At 53.0% G+C, this 23425-nt stretch overlaps 1 protein-coding gene across 8 annotated transcripts in view; it reads left to right on the top strand.

The window, feature by feature from the left end:
* bnc2 (basonuclin zinc finger protein 2) overlaps positions 1-23425 on the top strand; it is an 813736-nt gene that overhangs the window by 391720 nt on the left and 398591 nt on the right. For 2 of the 8 annotated variants that reach the window (XM_072517502.1, XM_072517501.1), the window contains exon 2: positions 11520-11614. The exons of 5 other annotated variants lie outside the window; for them this stretch is intronic. In XM_072517502.1, the coding sequence (XP_072373603.1) occupies positions 11600-11614 (15 nt within the window). In that variant the 5' untranslated portion in view covers positions 11520-11599. Of the gene's footprint in view, positions 1-10900; positions 11032-11519; positions 11615-23425 lie in introns of those variants that run through there. One more of the 8 variants, XM_072517503.1, reaches the window with a different exon arrangement.

Below are 23425 nucleotides of genomic sequence, written 5' to 3'. Positions count from 1 at the left end.
TTGCTCCTCCGTAATTGAGTAGACTACAACTTTTTTTTCAAATTTAGAGTACCCAGTTATTCTTTTTTCCAATTAAGGGGTAATTTAGTGTGGCCAATCCACCTACCCTCACATCATTTTGGGTTCTGGGAGTCAGGCCTAGGCAGACACGGAGAGAATGTGGCAGCTCTACGCGGACAAGGACCCGGGGCCGTGATTGGACCTGGGTCCTCGGCAGCATGAGGCAGCAGTGCTAACCACTGCGCCACCCCGTGCCGCCTGTAGATGACAACCGGCACAAAATGCTGTCGGTATAAATTCCAAGGATTAAAGATGCAGTTTGCCAAAGAAAATAACGAGTAATGACAAAAGAATTGCGAAGTATGCTTCAATTAGTGTGCTTCTTACTCGACAGCCGTCATCCTCTCCATCCGATTGGTAGTTCCCACATCACCTTAATTATCATAGAATCCGATTGCACGGAGGTGTCGTGTTGGGTGCTCTGCTACACAGACGAACCAACACGGTTGCGGATGGTACAACTCCGTTTTATTACTAACAATATTTACAATGGTAAACTGGTTACTGTGGTTCGTTCATTACCCTTGAATCTGTGAACCTATCCCTAACACTGGGCGGGATCCTCCACTCCCGCGCCGAAGTATCCACGCCGTCGTGAACGCCGTCGAGGTTCACGACGGCGCGAAACGGCCCCTATCCCGACCGATTCAGGGCCCGATAATGGGCTAGGAGCGGGGCCACGTCATTTACACGCGCCAGGCCTTGTCGGCATGTCAAGGCGGCGCCGCATACATGACGCGGCCGGCGCCGCATAATTGGCGTTACCCGCGCATGCGCGGTTGCCGTCCTCTCCGAGTCCGCCCCGCAAGAAGATGTCAGACGGATCTTGCGGGGCTGCGGAAGAAAGGAGGTCCTCCTTCAGAGAGGACGGCCCCATTTGAGGCCCCCCCCGATGCAGGTTCCCCCCTCACCACCCCCTGCAGGCCGCCCCCCCCCCAGCGTTCCCGCGCTGTTCCGCTGGCAGCGACCAGGTGTGGACAACACCGGGGGGGAATCCGCCGTTTTAGCCTGGCCACTCGGCCCATCCGGGCCTGAGAATAGCGGGGGTGGCGGAGAATCGCCATTTTGGGTGTCTCGGGTGATTCTCCGGCCTGCGGCCCGCGGCACTCTACAGGGCCGTTCCCGCCGCTCGGGAGGGCGTCGGACCGGCATCTGGGGAAATTTTGACGACTCAGGCGATTCTCCCAACCGGCGCGGGAGTGGAGAATCGCGCCCACTATCTTGGAGTGGCACTCAGCACATGGTGTATGTCTGAGTGGCTTGCTGTGAGCTCTGTGCCCTGAGCTGTCTCCTGCTGGAATGGACGGGAATGGACGGGAAGTGTCGTGTTCCCCGTTTTATAGTGTGTATGCTCTTGCCTGTGATTGGCTGTGGTGTTGTGTGTGTGTTGATTGGTCCGTTGATCTGTCCATCAGTATGTATGTATGTTTGCACCATGATGTTTACCTGAATATCATGACCGAAAGGAGGTCATTCACCGTGTTTGTGCTGCGTCGCCAATCAATCCCATTTCCCTGTAACCCCGCGCAGTTTTTCCTTTTGAATATTTGTCTAGTTCCCTTTTGTAAAATACTGGTGAATCTGACAGTTCTCCACACGGACAATCCTGCTGCCGTCAGGTACAGAAGCTAAAAATCATGGTTAGAAATGTCTTTCCTCATAAGTAACATGTGGAATCTAAATACAAATCTCCTCCTCGCATTATCTTGTCACTCAGCTGCAGTGTTTGAAGGCTCTGAACCATTAAATGTTGGTATGTGGCCTGGAATTTATCACCGTGGACTCTCCGTCACAAACATCCCATGGAGCCCTCACTCGAGAAGGTGCATCACCCTGTGTGGAGTCCCCAAAGTTCTGTAATTCCCTCTCTCAGTCTCGTTCCTTCTTTTTAAAACGCATTTTATTCAAACTTGTATCAAAGTAGGTTACAGCAAATAAACATCCCGGGAAACATTCTTCCCAACAATCAACTATACAGTTTGTACAGATTTCCTCCCCCCCCCCCCCCCCCCCTCCGGCCCCTGCGACGAACAGCTCCTCAAACACGGTCACAAACATCCCCCACCTTTTCTCAAACTCCCCTGCTCAGCCCCTTAACTCATACTTTATCATCTCTAACTGCAGGAAATCGTACAGGTCACCCAACCATGCTGCTACCCCCCGGTGGCGATGCCGACCGCCACTCCAGTAAAATTCGCCGCCGGCAATCAGAGAGGCGAAGGCCAAGACATCGGCCTTCCTCCTCTCCATGAGCTCCGGCTTCTCTGAAACCCCAAATATCGCCATCAAAGGGTCCGGGTCCACTCCCTCCTCCACTATCCTGGCTAAGACCGCGAACACTCCCGCCCAGAATCTTCCCAATTTTTCTCAACCCCAAGACATGTGCGATTGATTTGCTGGCTCCTGCCCACACCTCTCACACTCATCTGCTACCCCCTGAAAGAACCCACTCATTCTCGCCCGAGTCGTATGCACCCTGTGCACCAACTTAAACTGTATCAGGCTCATCCTTGCACAAGAGGAGGTCCCGTTTCCCCTACGCAGTGCCTCACTCCATACTCCCCAATTGATCTCCATTCCCAACTCCGCTTCCCATTTCTCCTTGATCTTCACCACCCGCTCGCCTCCCTGCTCCCCCAGCCACTTATATATAATCCCAAATTCTTCCCTCCCCTTCCACATCCGGAAGCAGCAGTCGCTCCAGAAGGGTGTATCCCGGCAATCTAGGGAACCCCTTCCAGACCTTTTGTGCAAAGTCCCTAACCTGTAGATACCTGAACTCACTCCCCCTCGGCAGCTCTACCCTCTCCCTTAGCTCCTCCAGACTGGCGAACCCTTCCTCCAAATACAAATCCCTCACCTTGACCAGCCCCACTTCCCTCCACCTCCTGTATACACTATCCATCCCCCCCCGACTCAAACCCATGATTCTTGCACAGCGGCGATAGCACGGACATCCCTTCCACCCTAAAACGCCTCCTCAGCTGATTCCATATCTTCACCGTGGACTGCACCACTGGGCTCCCTGAATACCTACTCGGAGCCATTGGCAATGCTGCTGTCACCATAGCCCTCAAACTAGACCCCTTACAAGATTCCTCCTCCATCCTAACCCACTCTACCCCTTCTCCTTCCCACCACCGTCGCACCTTGTCCACATTCGCCGCCCAATAATAATGAATCAAGTTCAGCAACGCCAACCCCCCCTGCTGCCTCTGTAGCAGGGTCCTCCCCACCCTCGGCACCTTCCCCGCCCACACAAAGTCAGAGATGATTGTGTCCACTTTCCGAAAAAAGGCCTTTGGTATAAAGATCGGGAGAGCTTGAAAGATAAACAAGAACCTCGGCAGAATATTCATTTTCACCACTTGGACCCTCCCTGCCAACGTTAAGTGCCGTGTATCCCACCTCTTAAGATCCTCCCTGGCCTCCTCCACCAGCTTCGTTAAGTTCCACTTATGGAGCCCCGTCCATTCCCTCACTACCTGAATCCCCAAGTACCCAAACCTATCCCTCGCTACCGTAAATGGCATCCCCCCTAAATTAGCCCGCAGTGCCAGCTCATTCACCGGGAATACCTCGCTTTTCCCTACATTCAGCTTGTATCCCGAGAACCCTCCAAACCTCCCCAACAGGCCCTTGATCCTTTCCATACTCTCCAACGGATCCGAAACATACAGCAAGAGGTCATCGGCACAGAGCGACACCCGATGCTCCCTCTGTCCCCTCCTTATCCCCTGCCACTCTGCCGACCCTCTGAGAGCCATCGCCAATGGCTCTATGGCCAGCGCAAACAGCAGCGGCGACAGCGGGCACCCCTGCCTCGTACCCCTGTGTAAGTCAAAGCTTTGTGAGCTCATATCATTCGTCCTCACCCTCGCTCTTGGCGCCACATTCAGCAACCGCACCCATGCCACAAATCTCAGCCCAAACCCAAACCTTCCCAAAACTTCGAACAAGTACCGCCACTCAACCCGATCAAATGCTTTCTCCGCGTCCATGGACACCACCACCTCCGGTATCAGAGCTCTCAACGGATTCATCACCACATTCAACAGCCGTCTTATATTACTCGCGAGCTGCCTGCCCTTCACGAAGCCTGTTTGATCTTCTGCAACCACCCCCGGGACACACTCCTCCATCCTCCCCACCAACAACTTAACCAATACTTTCACATCCGTGTTCAATAGTGATATGGGTCCATACGACCCACATTCCACCGGGTCCTTCCCTTTTTGGGGATTAGTGTGATTACTGCCTGCGTCATCGTCTCCGGCAACTCCCCCTTCTCCAGCGCTTCATTAAACGCCCCCAACAGATGTGGTGCCAGGTCCGCCGCAAATTCCTTATAAAATTCTGCCGAGTACCCATCCGGCCCAGGGGCCTTCCCCGACTTCACACCCCTGATACTATCCAGCACCTCCCTCAGCCCCAGGGGCTCCTCCAACGCCTGCCTCTTTGCTTCCTCCACCTGAGGAAATTCCAGCTCCTCCAGAAACCACCCCATGTTCCCCTCCTCTCCTCCTGGGTCTGCCTCATAAAGTCCCTGGTAATACTCTCTAAATGCCTCATTTATCTTCCCTGGCTCGGACACCACACCCCCCAGCCCGGATCTTCAATATTTCCCTGGACGCAGCCTGCCTCCGCAGCTGGTGCACCAGCATGCGGCTCGCCTTCTCCCCATACTCGTATTGCACCCCTCTTGCCCGAAACAGTTGCCCTACCGCCCTCCCCGTTGTCAGCCTATCAAATTGCCCCTGCAACATTTTCCTCCTCGCCAATCCCTCCACGGCGGGCACCGTCGAATATTCCCTGTCCACCTCCACTATCTCGCTCACTAGACAGTCATGTTCCGCCCTCCTTTCCTTATTCGCACAAACCGTAAATGAGATGATTTCTCCCCGGACCACTGCCTTCAGTGCTTCCCAAAAAATTCCCGCCAACACCTCCCCATTCTGACTGAACTCCACATAATCCCTAATCGCCAACCACACCTTATCACAAAACCTCCATCCGCCAACAACCCCGAGTCAAACCTCCACCCCGGCCTCTGCTCTCGTCCCGTACTGAACCGAATATCCAGCCAGTGGGGTGCATGGTCCGAGATAACTATCCCCGCATACTCTGCCCCCTCCACCCCAACCAAAATCTCCCGACTCACTACAAAGTAATCAATCCTCGAGTACACCTTATAGACGTGTGAAAAGAAGGAATACTCCCTTCCCCCTGGGTTCTGAAAGCGCCATGGATCCACCATACCCATCCTCTCCATAAACCCCCCCAGCTCCCTTGCCATTCGTACCCTACCCATCGACCTGGGGCTCGATCTATCCACCCTCGGCTCCAGGACACAGTTACAATCTCCTCCCATGATCAACTGGTACGTGGCCAAATCCGGGATTGCTGCCAGCAACCCCCTCATAAAACATCATCCCAATTTGGGGCATACAACATTTACCAACACTACTGGTGCCCCTTCCAATACCCCGCTCACAATCACATATCTCCCACCCGGATCCCTCACCTCCTTCGCACTCACGAATCCCATTTTTTTGCTCATTAAAATCGCCACACCCCTCGATTTCATATCAAACCCTGAGTGAAAAACCTGCCCGACCCACCCCTTCCTGAATCTAACCTGGTCCTTCACACGGAGGTGCGTCTCCTGCAAAAAGACCACCCCCTCTTTCAAGCTCCTGAGGTGCGCGAACACCCGCGACCTTTTAACCGGCCCATTCAGTCCCTGGACGTTCCACGTTACCAACCTTACCGGAGGCTCCAATCCCCTCTCCCGTCCGTCATCTTCCCCACTTAACTCCTGCCCCTTTAATTCCACTCTGTACCTAGCCCATCCCAGATGGCCCCTGTCTTTGCCCTTGACCATGTCATCTCTCACCTCCTGAAACCCTCCCCCGCTTTTCCCCTTCCCCTTCTTCCTCCCCCACCACCTCACTTCCGTTCACCAACATAACCGGCTAGCGCGGCTGCCCCTGCCCCTGCCCAAAGGCACACCCTAATGACCCCGACGACTCAGCTCCAAGAAGAAGGCCTCCTGCAGGCCTTGCCCTCCCCACCCAGACAAGGACTTCTCCGGAACTCCAGGTAGCCTTCTCCAAAAGCAAACAAACAGATGTTAAACACAAACAGTCCCATAAAACAGGAGGGGGGATGGGAACATCCATCCCCACATAAACCTTTCACCCCGACAACTCTTTACAATCTCACCATTGAACAGAACCCCCCCCCCCCAAAAAGAAAGGCAAGAATCCCCCAATCCCTTCAGCCAATTCAAACATGCTCCCGACCATTACATAGTGCCAGCACCCCAGTTCCCAAGCATTATCCACTTGTGCTCCTTAATGAAGTCTTCGATCGCTCCTGGGGTCTCGAAATAACACTCCCGGCCTCCGAACGTAACCCATAATTTCGACGGGTAGAGCACTTCAATCCTGATCTGCCGCCGGTACAGCGCCGCCTTGGCCTTGTTGAAACCTGCCCGCCGTTTTGCCAACTCTGCTCCGATGTCCTGATAAATCCGGACGTTGGGCGTGATTCTCCGACCCCCCCCCCCCCCCAAACGGGCCGGAGAATCGCCGGGGGCCGGCGTGAATCCCGGGGGCGGGAATCGCGCCGTGCCGGTCGGCGGAAATCCCCCGGCGATTCTCCGGTCCGCGATGGGCCGAAGTCCCGCCGCTGTCAACCCACGCCAGCCGGCGTGGATTGAACCACCTTTCGAATGGCGGGAGAAGGTGGCGCGGGCGGGCTCCGGGGTCCTGGGGGGGGCGCGGGGCGGTCTGGCCCCGGGGGATGCCCCCACGGTGGCCTGGCCCGCGATCGGGGCCCACCGATCCGCGGGCGGGCCTATGCCCTGGTGGCACTCTTTTCCTTCCGCCTTCACCATTGTCTTCACTATGGCGGAGGCGGGAGAGACCCCCTCCACTGCGCATGCGTGGGGATGCCGTGAGCGGCTGTTGACGCTCCCGCGCATGCGCCGCACGGCAAAGTCATTTCCGCGTCAGCTGGCGGGGCACCAAAAGCCTTTCCAGCTGGCGGGGCGGAAATCAGTCCGGTGCGGGCCTGGCCCCTCAAGGTGAGGGCTCGGCCCCCCAAGATGCGGAGAATTCCGCACCTTTGGGGCGGCGCGATGCTGGACTGATTCGCGCCCGTTATTTCCCTCCCAGTCGCAGCTACACTTCTCCCTGGCCCACCGTAGAATTATCTCTTTCTCCGCAAATTTATTGAGCCTCACGATCACCGCCTGGGCGGCTACCCAGCTCTAGGCTTTTGCCTCAGAGACCCATGCGCTCGGTCCACTTCAGGGGCCTTATCCAGCACCCCTTCTGCCGCTAGCATCCTCGAGACGTACCTCGTGGCACTCACACCTCCCACTCCTTCAGGCAGGCCCACTATTCGCAGGTTCTGCCTTCTCGAGGTATTCTCCTGCTCCTCAACCTTTGCCCTCAGTGTTTTACAATGGTCTCCTAGGAGCCCGACCTCCACCTCCAGAGCCACCACACGATCGCTGTGGTCTGAGATCACTCCTTCGATCTCCCGAATCTGCGACCCCTGCACCTCCAAACACCTCTCCATCCGCACTGTCAGAGGGTCAGTACTGAGGGAGTGCCGCACTGTCAGATGGGCAGTACTGAGGGAGTGCCGCACTGTCAGAGGTCAGTACTGAGCGAGTTCTGCACTGTCAGAGGGTCAGGAGTGAGGGAGTGCCGCACTGTTAGAGGGTCAGTACTGGGGGAGTGCTGCACTGTCAGAGGGTCATTTCTGAGGGAGTGCAACACTGTCAGAATGTCAGTACTGAGGGAGTGCCGCACTGTCAGAGGGTCAGTACTGAGGGAGTGCTGCACTGTCGGAGGGTCAGTACTGAGGGAGTGCTGCACTGTCAGAGGGTCAGTACTGAGGGAGTGCTGCACTGTCAGAGGGTCAGTACTGAGGGAGTGCCGCACTGTCAGAGGGTCAGTACTGAGGGAGTGCTGCACTGTCAGACCGTCAGTACTGAGGGAGTGCTGCACTGTCAGAGGGTCAGTACTGAGGGAGTGCCGCACTGTCAGAGGGTCAGTACTGAGGGCGTGCTGTACTGTCAGAGGGTCTGTACTGAGGGAGTGCCGCACTGTCAGAGGGTCAGTGCTGAGGGAGTGCTGCACTGTCAGAGGGTCAGTACTGAGGGAGTGCTGCACTGTCAGAGGGCCAGTACTGAGGGAGTGCTGCACTGTCAGACCATCAGTACTCAGGGAGCGCCGCACTGTCAGAGAGTCAGTACTGAGGGAGTGCTGCACTGTCAGAGGGTCAGTGCTGAGGGAGTGCTGCACTGTCAGAGGGCCAGTACTGAGGGAGTGCTGCACTGTCAGAGGGCCAGTACTGAGGGAGTGCCGCACTGTCAGAGGGTCAGTACTGAGGGAGCGCCGCACTGTCAGAGAGTCAGTACTGAGGGAGTGCTGCACTGTCAGAGGGTCAGTACTGAGGGAGTGCCGCACTGTCAGAGGGTCAGTACTGAGGGAGCGCCGCACTGTCAGAGAGTCAGTACTGAGGGAGTGCTGCACTGTCAGAGGGTCAGTGCTGAGGGAGTGCTGCACTGTCAGAGGGCCAGTACTGAGGGAGTGCTGCACTGTCAGAGGGTCAGTACTGAGGGAGTGCTGCACTGTCAGGGGGCCAGTACTGAGGGAGTGCTGCACTGTCAGAGGGCCAGTACTGAGGGAGTGCTGCACTGTCAGAGGGTCAGTACTGAGGGAGTGCTGCACTGTCAGAGGGCCAGTACTGAGGGAGTGCTGCACTGTCAGAGGGTCAGTACTGAGGGAGTGCTGCACTGTCAGGGGGCCAGTACTGAGGGAGTGCTGCACTGTCAGAGGGTCAGTACTGAGGGAGTGCTGCACTGTTGATGGTGGTGTCTTTCTGATGAGATGATATACTGAAGCCCTGTTTGCCCCCCCAAGATGTACCTAAAAGTGCCAACAGCTCTGATTTTGGAGAAGAGCACAGGAATTCTCCTTGGTTTCCTGGTCAATATGTGTTCCTAAACCAAAATAATTAAAATCAAACTATTCGGTTGTTATCACATTGCTGTTTCTGGGATCTTGCTTTGTGCAAATTGGATGCTGCATTTCTTACATTGCAACAGTCACCACGCCTCAAAAGAAACTTAATTGGCTGTAAAGCACTTTGGCCATCCTGATAATTTCAAGCTCTTCACATTTCACCATCCTGACAGCTTGTTGTAAAAGTTACTGTGTGTTGCCAGCTCATCCCGGTAAGTATTCTAGCGAGCAAGATGTAGGTCGTGAGGGCCACCTCATATTTTCCGCAATCCAGCTGCTGTGGCAGTGTAGCACAATGTCAGGGACCCGGGTTCGATTCCCGGCTTGGGTCACTGTCTGTGTGGAGTCTGCACGTTCTCCCCGTGTGGGTTTCCTCCGGGTGCTCCGGTTTCCTCCCACAAGTCCCAAAAGACGTGCTGTTAGGTGAATTGGACATTCTGAATTCTCCCTCTGTGTACCCGAACAGGTGCCGGAGTGTGGCGACTAGGGGATTTTCACAGTAACCTCATTGCAGTGTTAATGTAAGCCGACTTGTGACACTAATCAAGATTATTATTGTTCAATCTTGTTCAAGTTAGATTAAAACTTACAATTTAATGCAGTGGCCTTATTAATATTTGGAGCATTTACTGGATGGAGTGTTCTAAATGACTGCAATTGATCTCGGAGTCTGCATCATAAGAAGACGGTGGAAGCAGATTCAATAACTTTCAAAAGGGAATGAGAGAAACATTTGAAAAGATCAAAAATGCAGGGCTCTGGGGAAAGCGCAAGACTAATTGGGCAGTTCTCTCAAAGAGCTAGCACAGTCGGGATGGGCTGACTGGGCTCTTTCTGTGCGCTGTGATTTTATAAAATCACCACCAAGCTAATATTTTACTTTGAAAGGTCTTTGCCGATTTTTTTTTTTTTTTTTTCGGCCAGCAAAGCAGAAATACCTCATTATAAGCAAACTGCCTACTTAACAGTATTGCATTTATCATTGTGATGGGAATTCATCAAATGTATTATTGCTAAATTTGCAGTCGATGGTTTGCTACTGGCAACACCCTGAGGATTTTCCAGTGATCACTCATCTGCTCCCCTGTTGCCACATGACTGCTGCTTTATCCAAAGAGTAGTCCAGGTTCGGCCACACCTATACATCAAGCCCCAGTCAGAGAGAGCAATCCACATTCCCCAACAGCACTGAGTAGGTGAAGCAACCCACTAACCGAGCCACTGACTCGGTGCAACGTTTAAACAACCTTGTTTTGTTCGGCTTGTGGGGGAGGGGCGGAGGGTAGGATGGGTGGAAGTGACTTGGGTAGTGAAATACATGTCACACATTGACCACACATGGGCAGTGCAGTGACATCCTTCAACTCTGTGGGTAATGGTCTTGCACACCAAGAGGACGGGATTGCCAAACACTTTTTTAAAAAACCCAGTGAATCCAGTGTTTTCTCCAATGGGAATGATTATATGGTTCGGGAATAACTTTCGTATATCATAACCTGTTAATGAGTGTTTGTTTATGTAGTATAGCTTCATATTTTCATCACACATTTTGAATTTTTTTATGGTATTGTAGAAATGTTTGAGGAGTGAGATTGAAATGCTGTCTGCAATGTGGTGCTCCACCATCTGGGTGAGGAATGCACAATCCCAGACAAAGGGTTGGCAGAGGCTTTTCGCTGTCTGAATCCTAGTGCCTGAAGATACCCGTGAAACACCTGGCCAGCATCAGCAGGTGACGAGGAGAGAATCAATGACTGGTGTTCAAACAACTTTGAATGCTTTCAACATGACTTAGTCTCTGGCCTCTGAAGCCGAGGCAGCAGTCAGATCACCGGCTTCCAATCTTACTGAGGCTGCAGTGGGGCAGAGGCACCACTTGGAGAGAGGGATGCACCGTTCTGCTGCAAAGAGGGAAATGCAACTTGAGGTGATTAACCCCTTAATTGCTTAGCAAAAAAATGACAGTGTGGGTGGAGCAGGGATGCTCGATTGGGACTACAGGCTGTATGTGCACTGCAATGCTGTTCTGTAATATATCAGACTCTTTTATTGAGTTAAATGGAGGGGTACCTGGAAGAGAATGACCAGGTTCATAGTCGCTGTAACCTCATGTTTGGGTTACAGCACAAACCCGCTCTGCATTAGTGTCTATTTTATAAATTTATTGACAGAATTTTTCATAATGCAGAACATTTGTCAGCACGCCCCAATGATATGGTGTTATGCTATTTAACAGGATGTGTCAAACAAAGCTCTAATGTTTACCAGATTATTGAAGGGAATCATTTGCAGTAGATTATAGGGAAATTCCGTACATGTTGAAGCCTATATGTTATTTTCTGGTAATGGATAAGAGATTACAGATTTAGAAGTTCCCAGAGGTGAAATGAGGTGATTTTTATTTTTCCTATGCAGTCAGCCTGCAACCTGGAATCACTGCCCGGAAATAATTCCGCAGGAGCGAAAGGAAGTGGCTAGTTGAAAATTGGAAGGCTATGGGGGAAGAGCAGGTGAGTGGGACTAATTGGATAGATCTTTCAGAGTGCCGGGACAGGAATGATAGGCTGGGTGGCCTTTGCTGTGCTGTGTAGTTGTATGGTGTGCAGGCAGCTAGGTCTGGCTCTGTTGCCAGGCCAATCTTTTCTTGCTCATGCCCTGTACCCGGGAGCAAAGCTGGCAGATCTAAACCGTTGGACGGAAATCTTTCCAGGAAGACACTGTGCTTTGCTGAGTAATTGACCACCTGACCTGCTTTGACAATGGAAACAACAGCTGATATTTACCGAGATTGGAGAGTTGATATTGTTTTTTTAATGTTTGTTCCCGAAGAGTTCCTGTTTTCTGATCGCGGGTGTTTTATCGTCGTCTTGAAGCTGAATTGGAAAAAGTTGTCTCAGCAGCACTTTGTGCGAATACACCATGGGTTGTAATACCCAACAACTAGGTCCCAGCTGTGATTACCAGATGTAACAATCCTGGATGACTGGGGCTAAATGAAGTTGTGAATTCTCCGATCCACAGGCCAGAGATTGGCAATGCTGGGCAATATCCCAAAGGTTGTATGGAATTTGATTGGGATGACTTTTCATGACATCTTTCACTAGACAACCCATTGGGAAGGATTCCTCGTGTTACTATTTTAGTGATCTGGGGGAGATTCTCCGACCCCCCTCCGGGTCGGAGAATCGCCGGGGGCTGGCATGAATCCCGCCCCCGCCGGTTGCCGAATTCTCCACCACCGGATATTCGGCGGGGGCAGGAATCGCGCCGCGCCGGTTGGCACCCCCCCCCCCCCCCCGGCGATTCTCCGGCCCGGATGGGCCGAAGTCCCGCCGCTAAAATGCCTGTCCCGCCGGCGTAGATTAAACCACCTCTCTTACCGGCGGGACAAGGCGGCGCGGGCGGGGTCCTGGGGGGGCGCGGGGCGATCTGGCCCCGGGGGGTGCCCCCACGGTGGCCTGGCCCACCGATCCACGGGCGGGTCTGTGCCGTGGGGGCTCTCTTTCCCTTCCGCCTTCGCCACGGTCTCCACCATGGCGGAGGCGGAAGAGACTCCCTCTACTGCGCATGCGCGGGGATTCCGTGAGCGGCCGCTAACGCTCCCGCGCATGCGCCGCCCGGAGATCTCATTTCCGCGCCAGCTGCCGGGGCACCAAAGGCCTTTTCCGCCAGCTGGCGGGGCGGAAATTCGTCCGGCACGGGCCTAGCCCCTTAAGGTTGTGGCTCGGCCCCCCAAGATGCGGAGCATTCCGCACCTTTGGGGCGGCGCGATGCCCGACTGATTTGCGCCGTTTTGGGCGCCAGTCGGCGGACATCGCGCCGATACCGGAGAATTTCGCCCCTGAATTTACAATATGAAAGGAGGTAATTTTGTCTTGCAAGGTAGTGCAGACTCCAGCTCCTAGAGATGAAAGCTTTCTTCTTTAATCAGATGATCTTGCCCATCTCCCCACCAAATCCTTTTGTTTCCTTCATTTTGATGATTGATGGTCATTTGCTGATTAACAGCACCAGAATTTCAGACCCTCATAACTCCTTGTGTGAAAAGGTTTATTTGGGGTTCCCCCTTGCATCCTGTTTGTGATTGGCCATCTTGAACAACCAATCATCGTGTTCACCTTATTGAGTCATTTTGCAATTTTGATAGCTTCAATTTGACCCCTCTTGACCTGTTGGCCCAATGAGAAGTATATTATTTCAGCAAACTGCTTTCCACTATTATAAACTTCTGTTTCCTGATAAAAGTCGTCTAAAGTTTGCTGTACGTCTTTCCGCGACTCTGCTATCCTTCCGACAATGCAGTGCCCGGAACAGCGCACAATCCTCCAAATGTGCCTTTGGTTGTCTTCTTTGACCCCATCACTGTTCCCTTTCCTTTGTGTTCAATTAATGTCCTGGTGCATCAGCCCCAAGATTTTGCCATTTTATGGCCATGTTTCCATGTACTTTACCGTTCGGCTGGAGGCCTTGATCTCTTTATTTCTCTGCTCTTGAGGCTACGCTTGCTTTCGATATTAATTCCCCAAAATACGCTGCAGATTCCCTGCATTGAACTTGCCTCTGTGATCTCCCAGCCCTTCTGCTATCTAAAGTTCCAGTTGAAGCTCATTGGGCCCCTAACTCACCTCTAGGCAGAGGGTTTGTAGGTTTGAATCTCAATCCAGTGACTTGAGCACTCCACCCGGCTGACTCTCCACTGCGGTACTGAGCGAGTCCTGTGCTGCCGGAGGTGCATTATCTTGGCTGAGACGTTATACCCGACCCTCAATGCCTCCTCCGGTAGACCAAATGGATCCAGTGGCACTGTTTTGAAGGAGATTGAGGGGATGTTTTATTCCATGTGTCACAGCCAATATTTATCCCTCTACCACCATGATTATCTGTTTGCAGTTTACTGTGCACACATGGCTACCATATTTTCTACATTACACTTCAGCAGTACTGGGATATCCTGAGGTTGTAAATGGTGCTATATCAATGCAAGGTTGTTTATTTTTGCTTTTCCTTGGTTTTAACTTCACCGTCCTCTGTACCTAGTAATTTTTTCATTTCCGGGATGTGGGTGTCGCTGGTTAGGCCAGCATTTATTGCCCATCCCTAATTACCCTTCACAAGGTGGTGGTGAGCTGCCTTCTTGAACCGCTGCAGTCGCTGTGGTGTAGGTACTCCCACTGTGCTGTTAGGGAGGGAGTTCCAGGATGTTGCCCCAGCGACAGTGAAGGAACGGCCGATATATTTCCCAGTCAGGGTGGTGAGTGACTTAAAGGGGAACCTCCAGGTGGTGGTGTTCCCAGGTATCTGCTGCTCTTGTCCTTTGAGATGGTAGAGCTTGTGGGTTTGGAAGGTGCTGCCTCAGGAGCCTTGGTGAGTTACTGCAGTGCATCTTATAGATGGTACACACGGCTGCTACTGTGCACGGTGGTGGGGGAAGTGAATGTTTGTGAAAGAGATGCCAATTGAGCGGGGCTGCTTTGTCCTGGATGGTTAGAGTCACGTCGTACAGCACCGAAAAAACCGTTTGGCACATTGAATCTGCACCAACAATAACTACCCCTAATCTCACGTTAACAAGGAATCATCCAGACTCGGCGCCTGTTCGGGTACACTGGGGGGGGAATTCGGAATGTTCAATTCCCCTAACAAGCACGTCTTTCAGGACTTGTGGGAGGAAACCGGAGCACCCGGAGGAAACCCACGCAGACACGGGGAGAACGTGCAGATTCCCCTCAGACAGTGACCCAAGCCGGGAATCGAACCCGGGTCTCTGGAGCTGTGAAGCAGCAGTTCTAACCACTGGGCTACGTACTGGCTATATCTTTCTTTAACCGACGACCCTCCTCTTCACTGTTACCCACCATGCCAATCTTGGTGCCGTCTGCAAACCTACTAATCATTCCCCCCACGTTCTCTTCTGTATCATTTTATATCAAACAGCCTCAACCACCACACTTTTTTGTGTCCTTTTATTAAGCCAGTTTTGACAAGTTTCCTCGAATTCCATGTAATTCAACCTTCTCAATCAGTCTCCCATGTGGAGCCTTGTCAAAAGCTTTGCTAAAATCAAGATAAACTACATCAACTGCACTTCCTTCATCCACGCACTCGGTCCCTTTATCAAAAAATTATAGCAAGTTTGTTCGGCACGACCTCTGACAACGCCGTGCTGACTGTCCCGAATCAACCCCCAGGCCTTTCCAAATGGAAATGAATTCTCTCCTTTCTCCAATCGTTTCCCTATCACTGACGTGAGGCTCCCTGTTCTGTAATTCCCTGGTTTATCGCTACCATCCTTTGGAACAACATTGGCTGTTCTCCAGTCCTCTGGCACTCCCCCCTTGGCCAAAGAGAGGAATTAAAAACCTGGGTCGGAGCCCCTCCAATTTCCCACCTCGCCTCCCAGAGCATCCTAGGATGCAATTCATCCGGGTCTGGGGATTTGCCTATTTTTAAGTCCGTTAAAGCCTCCATTACCTTCTCACTTCCTGTGTCAAATTGCTCAAGGTTCTCACAGTCCCATTTCCTGAATTCTGTATCTACGTCCTCCTTCTCCTGAGTGAAGATCGATGAGAAGTATTCATTTAACTCTCTCGCAATGTCCTGAAGATTCATACACCGATTGCCTCATTGATCTCTGTAGGGCTCTACTCTTTCCCTGGTCAACTTCTTCCCCCTAATGTATTTATAGAATATCTTGGGGGTTCTCCCTATTCCCACTTGCAAGCCCTTTTTCATGCCTCTTTTTGCTCTTCTAATTGTTTTATTAAGTTCCCTCTTGCATTTTCTATATTCCTCTACTATCATTATCAGGATTATTATTATTATAAATATCTGCTCCACTATTTCCCACTGACTCTTTGGGGGTCTATAATACACTTTCAGTAATGCGGCTGCCCCCTTCGTATTCCTAAATTTTATCCATAAAACCTAGTTTGAAGACCCTTCCAAGAAATCATCTTTCCTCATTGCAGTAATTGAATCATTAATTAATAGTGCAACACCCCCTCCCTTTTCCCAACCTCCTCTCTCTCGCCTAAAGATCCTGGGCTGGATTTTCCAGTTGCTGAAATCGCGTTCGCCGATCGGCCGGAGAATCAAAGTTCCTGACCAAATGGGGGCGGGGCGACTTTCACAATACTCCGCCCCCTCCAAAGCGGCATTCTCGGAGAGTTCCCAATGGCGTCGATTGCGTGTGGTCTCATCCGTCAGGAACTCGGCGTGGCAGCTGAGAACTCAGTCGGGGGAGGGCCGATCTGCGGGCATGGGGGGAACTTTATCAGGGGCTGGGGGCACTGTGGGAGGAGTGATCTGGGCACGTGAGCCGGCCAAAATGGGGGGGGCACTATTTCGCGGGCCAGGTCCGCAAGTGGCCTCCACCATGTTGCACGGTGCGGCCGCTGTAGGCTGCCCGCATGCGCGGAAACGGGAATTCTCCGGCCATATCGGCAGCTAGAACCGGCTGCTCTACGCTGCTTGCATGCTAGACCCCACCAAACGGAGGATCGGTGACTGTTTTACGCCATTTGTTCTGTCGTAAAACACCACCGTTCCCACGTCGGCATGGGGATTTAGCCCCAGAATCGGGGAATCTAGCCCCTATACCCTAGATGTTAAGTTTCCTTTCCCTTAAGTCCTGCCCTTCCCTTCACCATGTCTCTGTGATGGCAACAATATCACAATTCCATGTGTCAGTGAATGCCCTTAACTCTTCAGTCTCACCTGTAATACTCCCAGCATTAAAATAAAGACCATCCAACCTTGTCCTACTCTCTTGACATTCATCATTGCTGAACCCAATCTGACTTGCTTCCTTTACTATAACATGATGTGTCTCTATTTTGCTAAAACTCTGTGACCCCTCGTCCTGCCAAACTAGTTTAAACTCCTCCCAACAGAACTAGCAAACCTACCTGCAAGGATGTTGTTCCCAATGTGGTTCAGGAGCAGACCCTCCCTCTTGTACATGTCCCACCTTCCCCAGAAATGGTCCCAGTGACCCAAGAATCTAAAGCCCTTCCTCCTGCACCAACTCTAGAGCTACGCATTCATCTGGCATATTTTCCTGTTTCTATACTCGCTCGCACATGGAACCAGGAGTAATCCAGAGATTACAACCCGAGAGGTCCTGCTTTTTAATCTACAGTCCATCTTCCTAAATTCATGATACAGGATCTCGTTCTGCATTTTATATCGTTGGTACCAAATATGTACCACGACCGTTGACTTTTTGCCCTCCTCCTTTACGAAGCCCTGCAGCAGTTCAGAGACATACCTGGCCCCAGGGAGGCAACACACCATCCTGGAGTCACGTCTTTGTCCGCAGAAACTTCTGTCTGGTACCAGTATCAGATTCCAAACTGGAATATTGATTTGTGAGTGGGACCCCAGGGGATTCCTGCACCACCTGCCTGTTCTTCCCGGACTGTCTGGTGGACACCCATTTCCTTTGTCCTCTTGTTCCTTGAGCTGTGCTTTTATCACCGCTATAAACATGCTGTCCATGTAGCTCTCAGCCTCACGGATGCGCCATTGTGTCTCCAGCTGCTGCTCCGGCACCCAGAGCTCCAGTTTCTGAAGCTGGGAGCACTTCTCATACCTGTGGTCGTCTGGGACACTGGGAAGGTCCAAGACTCCCCACATGCGACAGGTCACATGTCCCACATGCGACAGGTCACCCATTCCACATGGGACAGGTCACCCATTCCACATGGGACAGGTCACCCATTCCACATGCGACAGGTCACCCATTCCACATGGGACAGGTCACCCATTCCACATGGGACAGGTCACCCATTCCACATGGGACAGGTCACCCATTCCACATGGGACAGGTCACCCATTCCACATGCGACAGGTCACCCATTCCACATGCAACAGGTCACCCATTCCACATGTGACCAGTCACCCATTCCACATGCGACAGGTCACCCATTCCACATGTGACAGGTCACCCATTCCACATGCGACAGGTCACCCATTCCACATGGGACAGGTCACCCATTCCACATGGGACAGGTCACCCATTCCACATGGGACAGGTCACCCATTCCACATGTGACAGGTCACCCATTCCACATGGGACAGGTCACCCATTCCACATGGGACAGGTCACCCATTCCACATGCGACAGGTCACCCATTCCACATGCGACAGGTCACCCATTCCACATGCAACAGGTCACCCATTCCACATGTGACCAGTCACCCATTCCACATGCGACAGGTCACCCATTCCACATGTGACAGGTCACCCATTCCACATGCGACAGGTCACCCATTCCACATGGGACAGGTCACCCATTCCACATGGGACAGGTCACCCATTCCACATGGGACAGGTCACCCATTCCACATGTGACAGGTCACCCATTCCACATGGGACAGGTCACCCATTCCACATGGGACAGGTCACCCATTCCACATGGGACAGGTCACCCATTCCACATGCGACAGGTCACCCATTCCACATGCGACAGGTCACCCATTCCACATGCGACAGGTCACCCATTCCACATGCAACAGGTCACCCATTCCACATGTGACCAGTCACCCATTCCACATGGGACAGGTCACCCATTCCACATGGGACAGGTCACCCATTCCACATGTGACAGGTCACCCATTCCACATGTGACAGGTCACCCATTCCACATGTGACAGGTCACCCATTCCACATGTGACAGGTCACCCATTCCACATGTGACAGGTCACCCATTCCACATGTGACAGGTCACCCATTCCACATGGGACAGGTCACCCATTCCACATGGGACAGGTCACCCATTCCACATGGGACAGGTCACCCATTCCACATGCGACAGGTCACCCATTCCACATGCGACAGGTCACCCATTCCACATGGGACAGGTCACCCATTCCACATGGGACCGGTCACCCATTCCACATGTGACAGGTCACCCATTCCACATGTGACCGGTCACCCATTCCACATGGGACAGGTCACCCATTCCACATGCAACAGGTCACCCATTCCACATGCAACAGGTCACCATTCCACTTGGGACAGGTCACCATTCCACATGCGACAGGTCACCCATTCCACATGCGACAGGTCACCCATTCCACATGCCACAGGTCACCCATTCCACATGCGACAGGTCACCCATTCCACATGCGACAGGTCACCCATTCCACATGTGACCGGTCACCCATTCCACATGGGACAGGTCACCCATTCCACATGGGACAGGTCACCCATTCCACATGGGACAGGTCACCCATTCCACATGGGACAGGTCACCCATTCCACATGGGACAGGTCACCCATTCCACATGGGACAGGTCACCCATTCCACATGGGACAGGTCACCCATTCCACATGGGACAGGTCACCCATTCCACATGGGACAGGTCACCCATTCCACATGGGACAGGTCACCCATTCCACATGGGACAGGTCACCCATTCCACATGCGACAGGTCACCCATTCCACATGGGACAGGTCACCCATTCCACATGGGACAGGTCACCCATTCCACATGCGACAGGTCACCCATTCCACATGGGACAGGTCACCCATTCCACATGGGACAGGTCACCCATTCCACATGGGACAGGTCACCCATTCCACATGGGACAGGTCACCCATTCCACATGGGACAGGTCACCCATTCCACATGGGACAGGTCACCCATTCCACATGGGACAGGTCACCCATTCCACATGGGACAGGTCACCCATTCCACATGCGACAGGTCACCCATTCCACATGCGACAGGTCACCCATTCCACATGCGACAGGTCACCCATTCCACATGCGACAGGTCACCCATTCCACATGCGACAGGTCACCCATTCCACATGGGACAGGTCACCCATTCCACATGGGACAGGTCACCCATTCCACATGTGACAGGTCACCCATTCCACATGCGACAGGTCACCCATTCCACATGCGACAGGTCACCCATTCCACATGGGACAGGTCACCCATTCCACATGGGACAGGTCACCCATTCCACATGGGACGGGTCACCCATTCCACATGGGACGGGTCACCCATTCCACATGGGACAGGTCACCCATTCCACAAGTGACAGGTCACCCATTCCACATGTGACGGGTCACCCATTCCACATGGGACAGGTCACCATTCCACATGGGACAGGTCACCCATTCCACATGGATTTCCTCACTGACATGTCTTAAAAGTAAAAATTTACGCCTTGGACTTATCAGTTACTCACCAACCAACCAATTAGCTTACCGCTTTCATTTGATGTCACTCTTGGTTTTTTTTCAAACTCAGCTCGTTGTCTGAAACGCGGCCGCAGGTCCGGTGCTCTCCGCTGCCTGACGTTGGTGTTGAGTGTTGTTGGAGCTGCGCTCATCCAGGAAAGTGGGGATTATTCCATCACACTCCTAACCTTTGCCTTGTAGATGATGGACAGGTTTTGGGGGGGTCAGGAGGTGAGTCACTCGCCGCAGGATTCCCAGCCTCTGATCTACTCTTGTAGCCACAGTATTTATATAGTTTAGACCAGGCATTGTCAAACTCGGGCGCGACCCGCGGGCGGGTGTTGGGAGGGTCGCGGAGCTGTCCGTCGTGGCCCTCCCGATCGCGCAACAGCCACAGCTGCCGGCTTTTAACTATTATGGCTGCGAGCGGCCTTCAAAATGGGCAGGAACAGTTTAAACAAATTTGGCGCACTGTGCATGCGCACCGATGATCAGGCACGCATGCGCAGTGCGGTCGCATTTTAAAAATATGATCGCAGCCTTTTTTTTTCAAGTGCGGACGGCCAAAGGGACCATTGGGACCAAAGGGTCGCGCAGGTCGGCCAGTTGGTAAAAATGGGTCCCTGGAAAAAAAGTTTGAAAAACACTTTTGCAACCAAATTTGCTGATGATACAAAGTTGGGTGGCACTGACGACAGCCTTGACGATAGCATAAAATTGCAAGGAGATATTGACAGACTTGGTGAATGGGCAGAATTGTGGCTGTTGGAATTTAATGTAAGCAAGTGTGAGGTTATCCATTTTGGACCATAAAAGGATAGAGCAGAGTACTTTCTAAATGGAAAGAGGTTCAGTACAGCGAATGCCCAAGAAGACTTGGGGGTTCCATAGATCCATAAAATTCCAGGAACAAGTGCAGAAAATAATCAAAAAGGCTAATGGAATGCTCACCTTTATATCGAGAGGATTGGAATACAAAGACCCAGGGGTTTTGCTGCAGCTTTACAAAACCCTGGTTAGACTCCACTCGGAGTCACTGGGAGCTGTTCTGGGCACCACACCTCGGGAAGGATATTCTGGCCTCCGAGAGAGAGCAAAGCAGGTTTAGAGAAATGATGCCTGGATTACAGGGGTTGAGCTAAGAGGAGAGATTACTCAAATTAGACCTGTTTTCACGAGAATTTGATCTGTTGATCTGATCGAAGTCTTCAAGATGTTAACAGGGAAAGGCCGAGCAGTCAGGGCATCTCTGCCTCCTGGCCTCACTGGGGCGAAGCGACAGCGATCTGGGCGACACTCTGGGGGTGATTCCGGCGGTGACTGAGACCATGGGGGGACCTGGACTGGCAAATCCTGAGCCTGCTCCGTCGGTTTCTGTGTGCAGCGGGGAACGTGGTAAAGGTGGCGGCTGGCTTCATGTCCCTGCGCCCGGAAACTGGACCAGCTGCCTGGAGTACCGCGCCCGGGAGCCATGCGGCACTGGTGCCGTGGTGGCACATGGATGGTCAGGTGACTGAATAGGGAACGGGCCAATCGCTTCCCCAAAGATCCAGTGCTCAGTTTCTTCTTGGCCCTTTTGGAGGTTTGGACCCCCGGCTCGGCCAACCCGTCAGAGGCCGGGTGATACGGGGCGGTCCGCACGCGTCGAATCCCGTTCGAGGCTGTGGACGACTCCAACTCCCCGCTGGTGATTGCGGCGCCGCTATCGGACACCAACACTTCGGGTATTCCATGGCTTCTGAATGTGTTCCGCGTGGTCTACACCTTGTGGACCTCGAGCCACTTTGAGCGGACGTCCACCATGACGAGAAACGTCGCTGGCGAAGTCTATGTGGACCCGTGACCAAGATGTTCCAGGACACAGCACTGCGCACCTTCTCCCTCTCTATCCTGGGCCACCAAACATTGCATTCTAGGGGCGGGACACTGGGGGGGCTGGCCACTGGGGGGGCTGGCCACTGGAGGGGCTGGCCACTGGGGGGGCGGGACACTGGGGGGGCGGGACACTGGGGGGGCGGGACACTGGGGGGGCTGGCCACTGGGGGGGCGGGACACTGGGGGGCTGGACACTGGGGGGGGCTGGAGACTGGGGGGCTGGAGACTGGGGGGGCGGGACACTGGGGGGGCGGGACACTGGGGGGGCGGGACACTGGGGGGCGGGACACTGGGGGCGGGACACTGGGGGCGGGACACTGGGGGCCGCAAGGCAATGCAACTGCCGATATACATCTTCCTTGTTCTCGACAGAATATGCTTGTCCTCTAGGGGAGCGGTAACGGCTGGGGAGGTTGGCGGGGAACGGTGCCTTAGCGGGTCTATGTGGTGCCCCAGCCCTGGTCGCGGCCCCCAGCCGCAGCCTGTGATGCCACCTTGGTGATCCGGTTCAGGGGAGTTGTCCCGGTTGCACCCTGCTGAGCCATAGTGACGGCCTTGGGTCCTGCAGTCAGTCCCGCTTCGTGGAAGCTCGCATCTATCTGCACACAGCATGGCGGACGGGCTGCTGTGGCGGTGCTCGGCACCCTCGGGGTGGTCCGGAATAACGAGGGCCCACTCTGCTGCACACGACACATTCCGATCGTCGTCATCCCACCGGGAGGTTTCAGCCCTTCCTCCTGTTCGGGCAGAGTGGGGAGGCTGCAGTTCCTCTAGGCTTCAGCTGCATGTTTCTGAACAGCTGCTTTAAGAGGGGTTAGTTCAAAACACTTTGCCCGTTTGCCTTTGCATGAAGAGGAATCTGAAAGATGAGCAACAGCACTTTGTGAATTGGTGGCGCAGGAACAATAAGAAGAAGAAGACCGCGAAATACACAACTTTTCAAACAAAGTATTCCGGGTGTTGGGAAATCGATGCTTGCAGCTTTGTAGTTTGTCCTCCGCTTCAGTCCACACTGGCATCTGTGAGAGCCCAACAAGGGCCAGACAGACTTGCTCCAATTGGACTGCATTCTCAACTCGCTCTGATTTTATAAAAAAAAAAAAAAAAAATTAAATTCAACCAAGCTGGATTTCAACCTTTGCTGGTGATTTCACGGAGTGTGAGGGAGAATAAGATAATCTATTCGGCGTTTGGGAAAAGATGTTCAGCCCTGTTTGTGCAGGAGTTTGTGCTCAGCTGGCTGCAGGTTT

Source organism: Scyliorhinus torazame, chromosome 9 (genome assembly GCF_047496885.1).
Source record: "Scyliorhinus torazame isolate Kashiwa2021f chromosome 9, sScyTor2.1, whole genome shotgun sequence".
NCBI lineage: Eukaryota > Metazoa > Chordata > Chondrichthyes > Carcharhiniformes > Scyliorhinidae > Scyliorhinus > Scyliorhinus torazame.
This window is presented reverse-complemented; position numbering and strand designations above follow the sequence as displayed.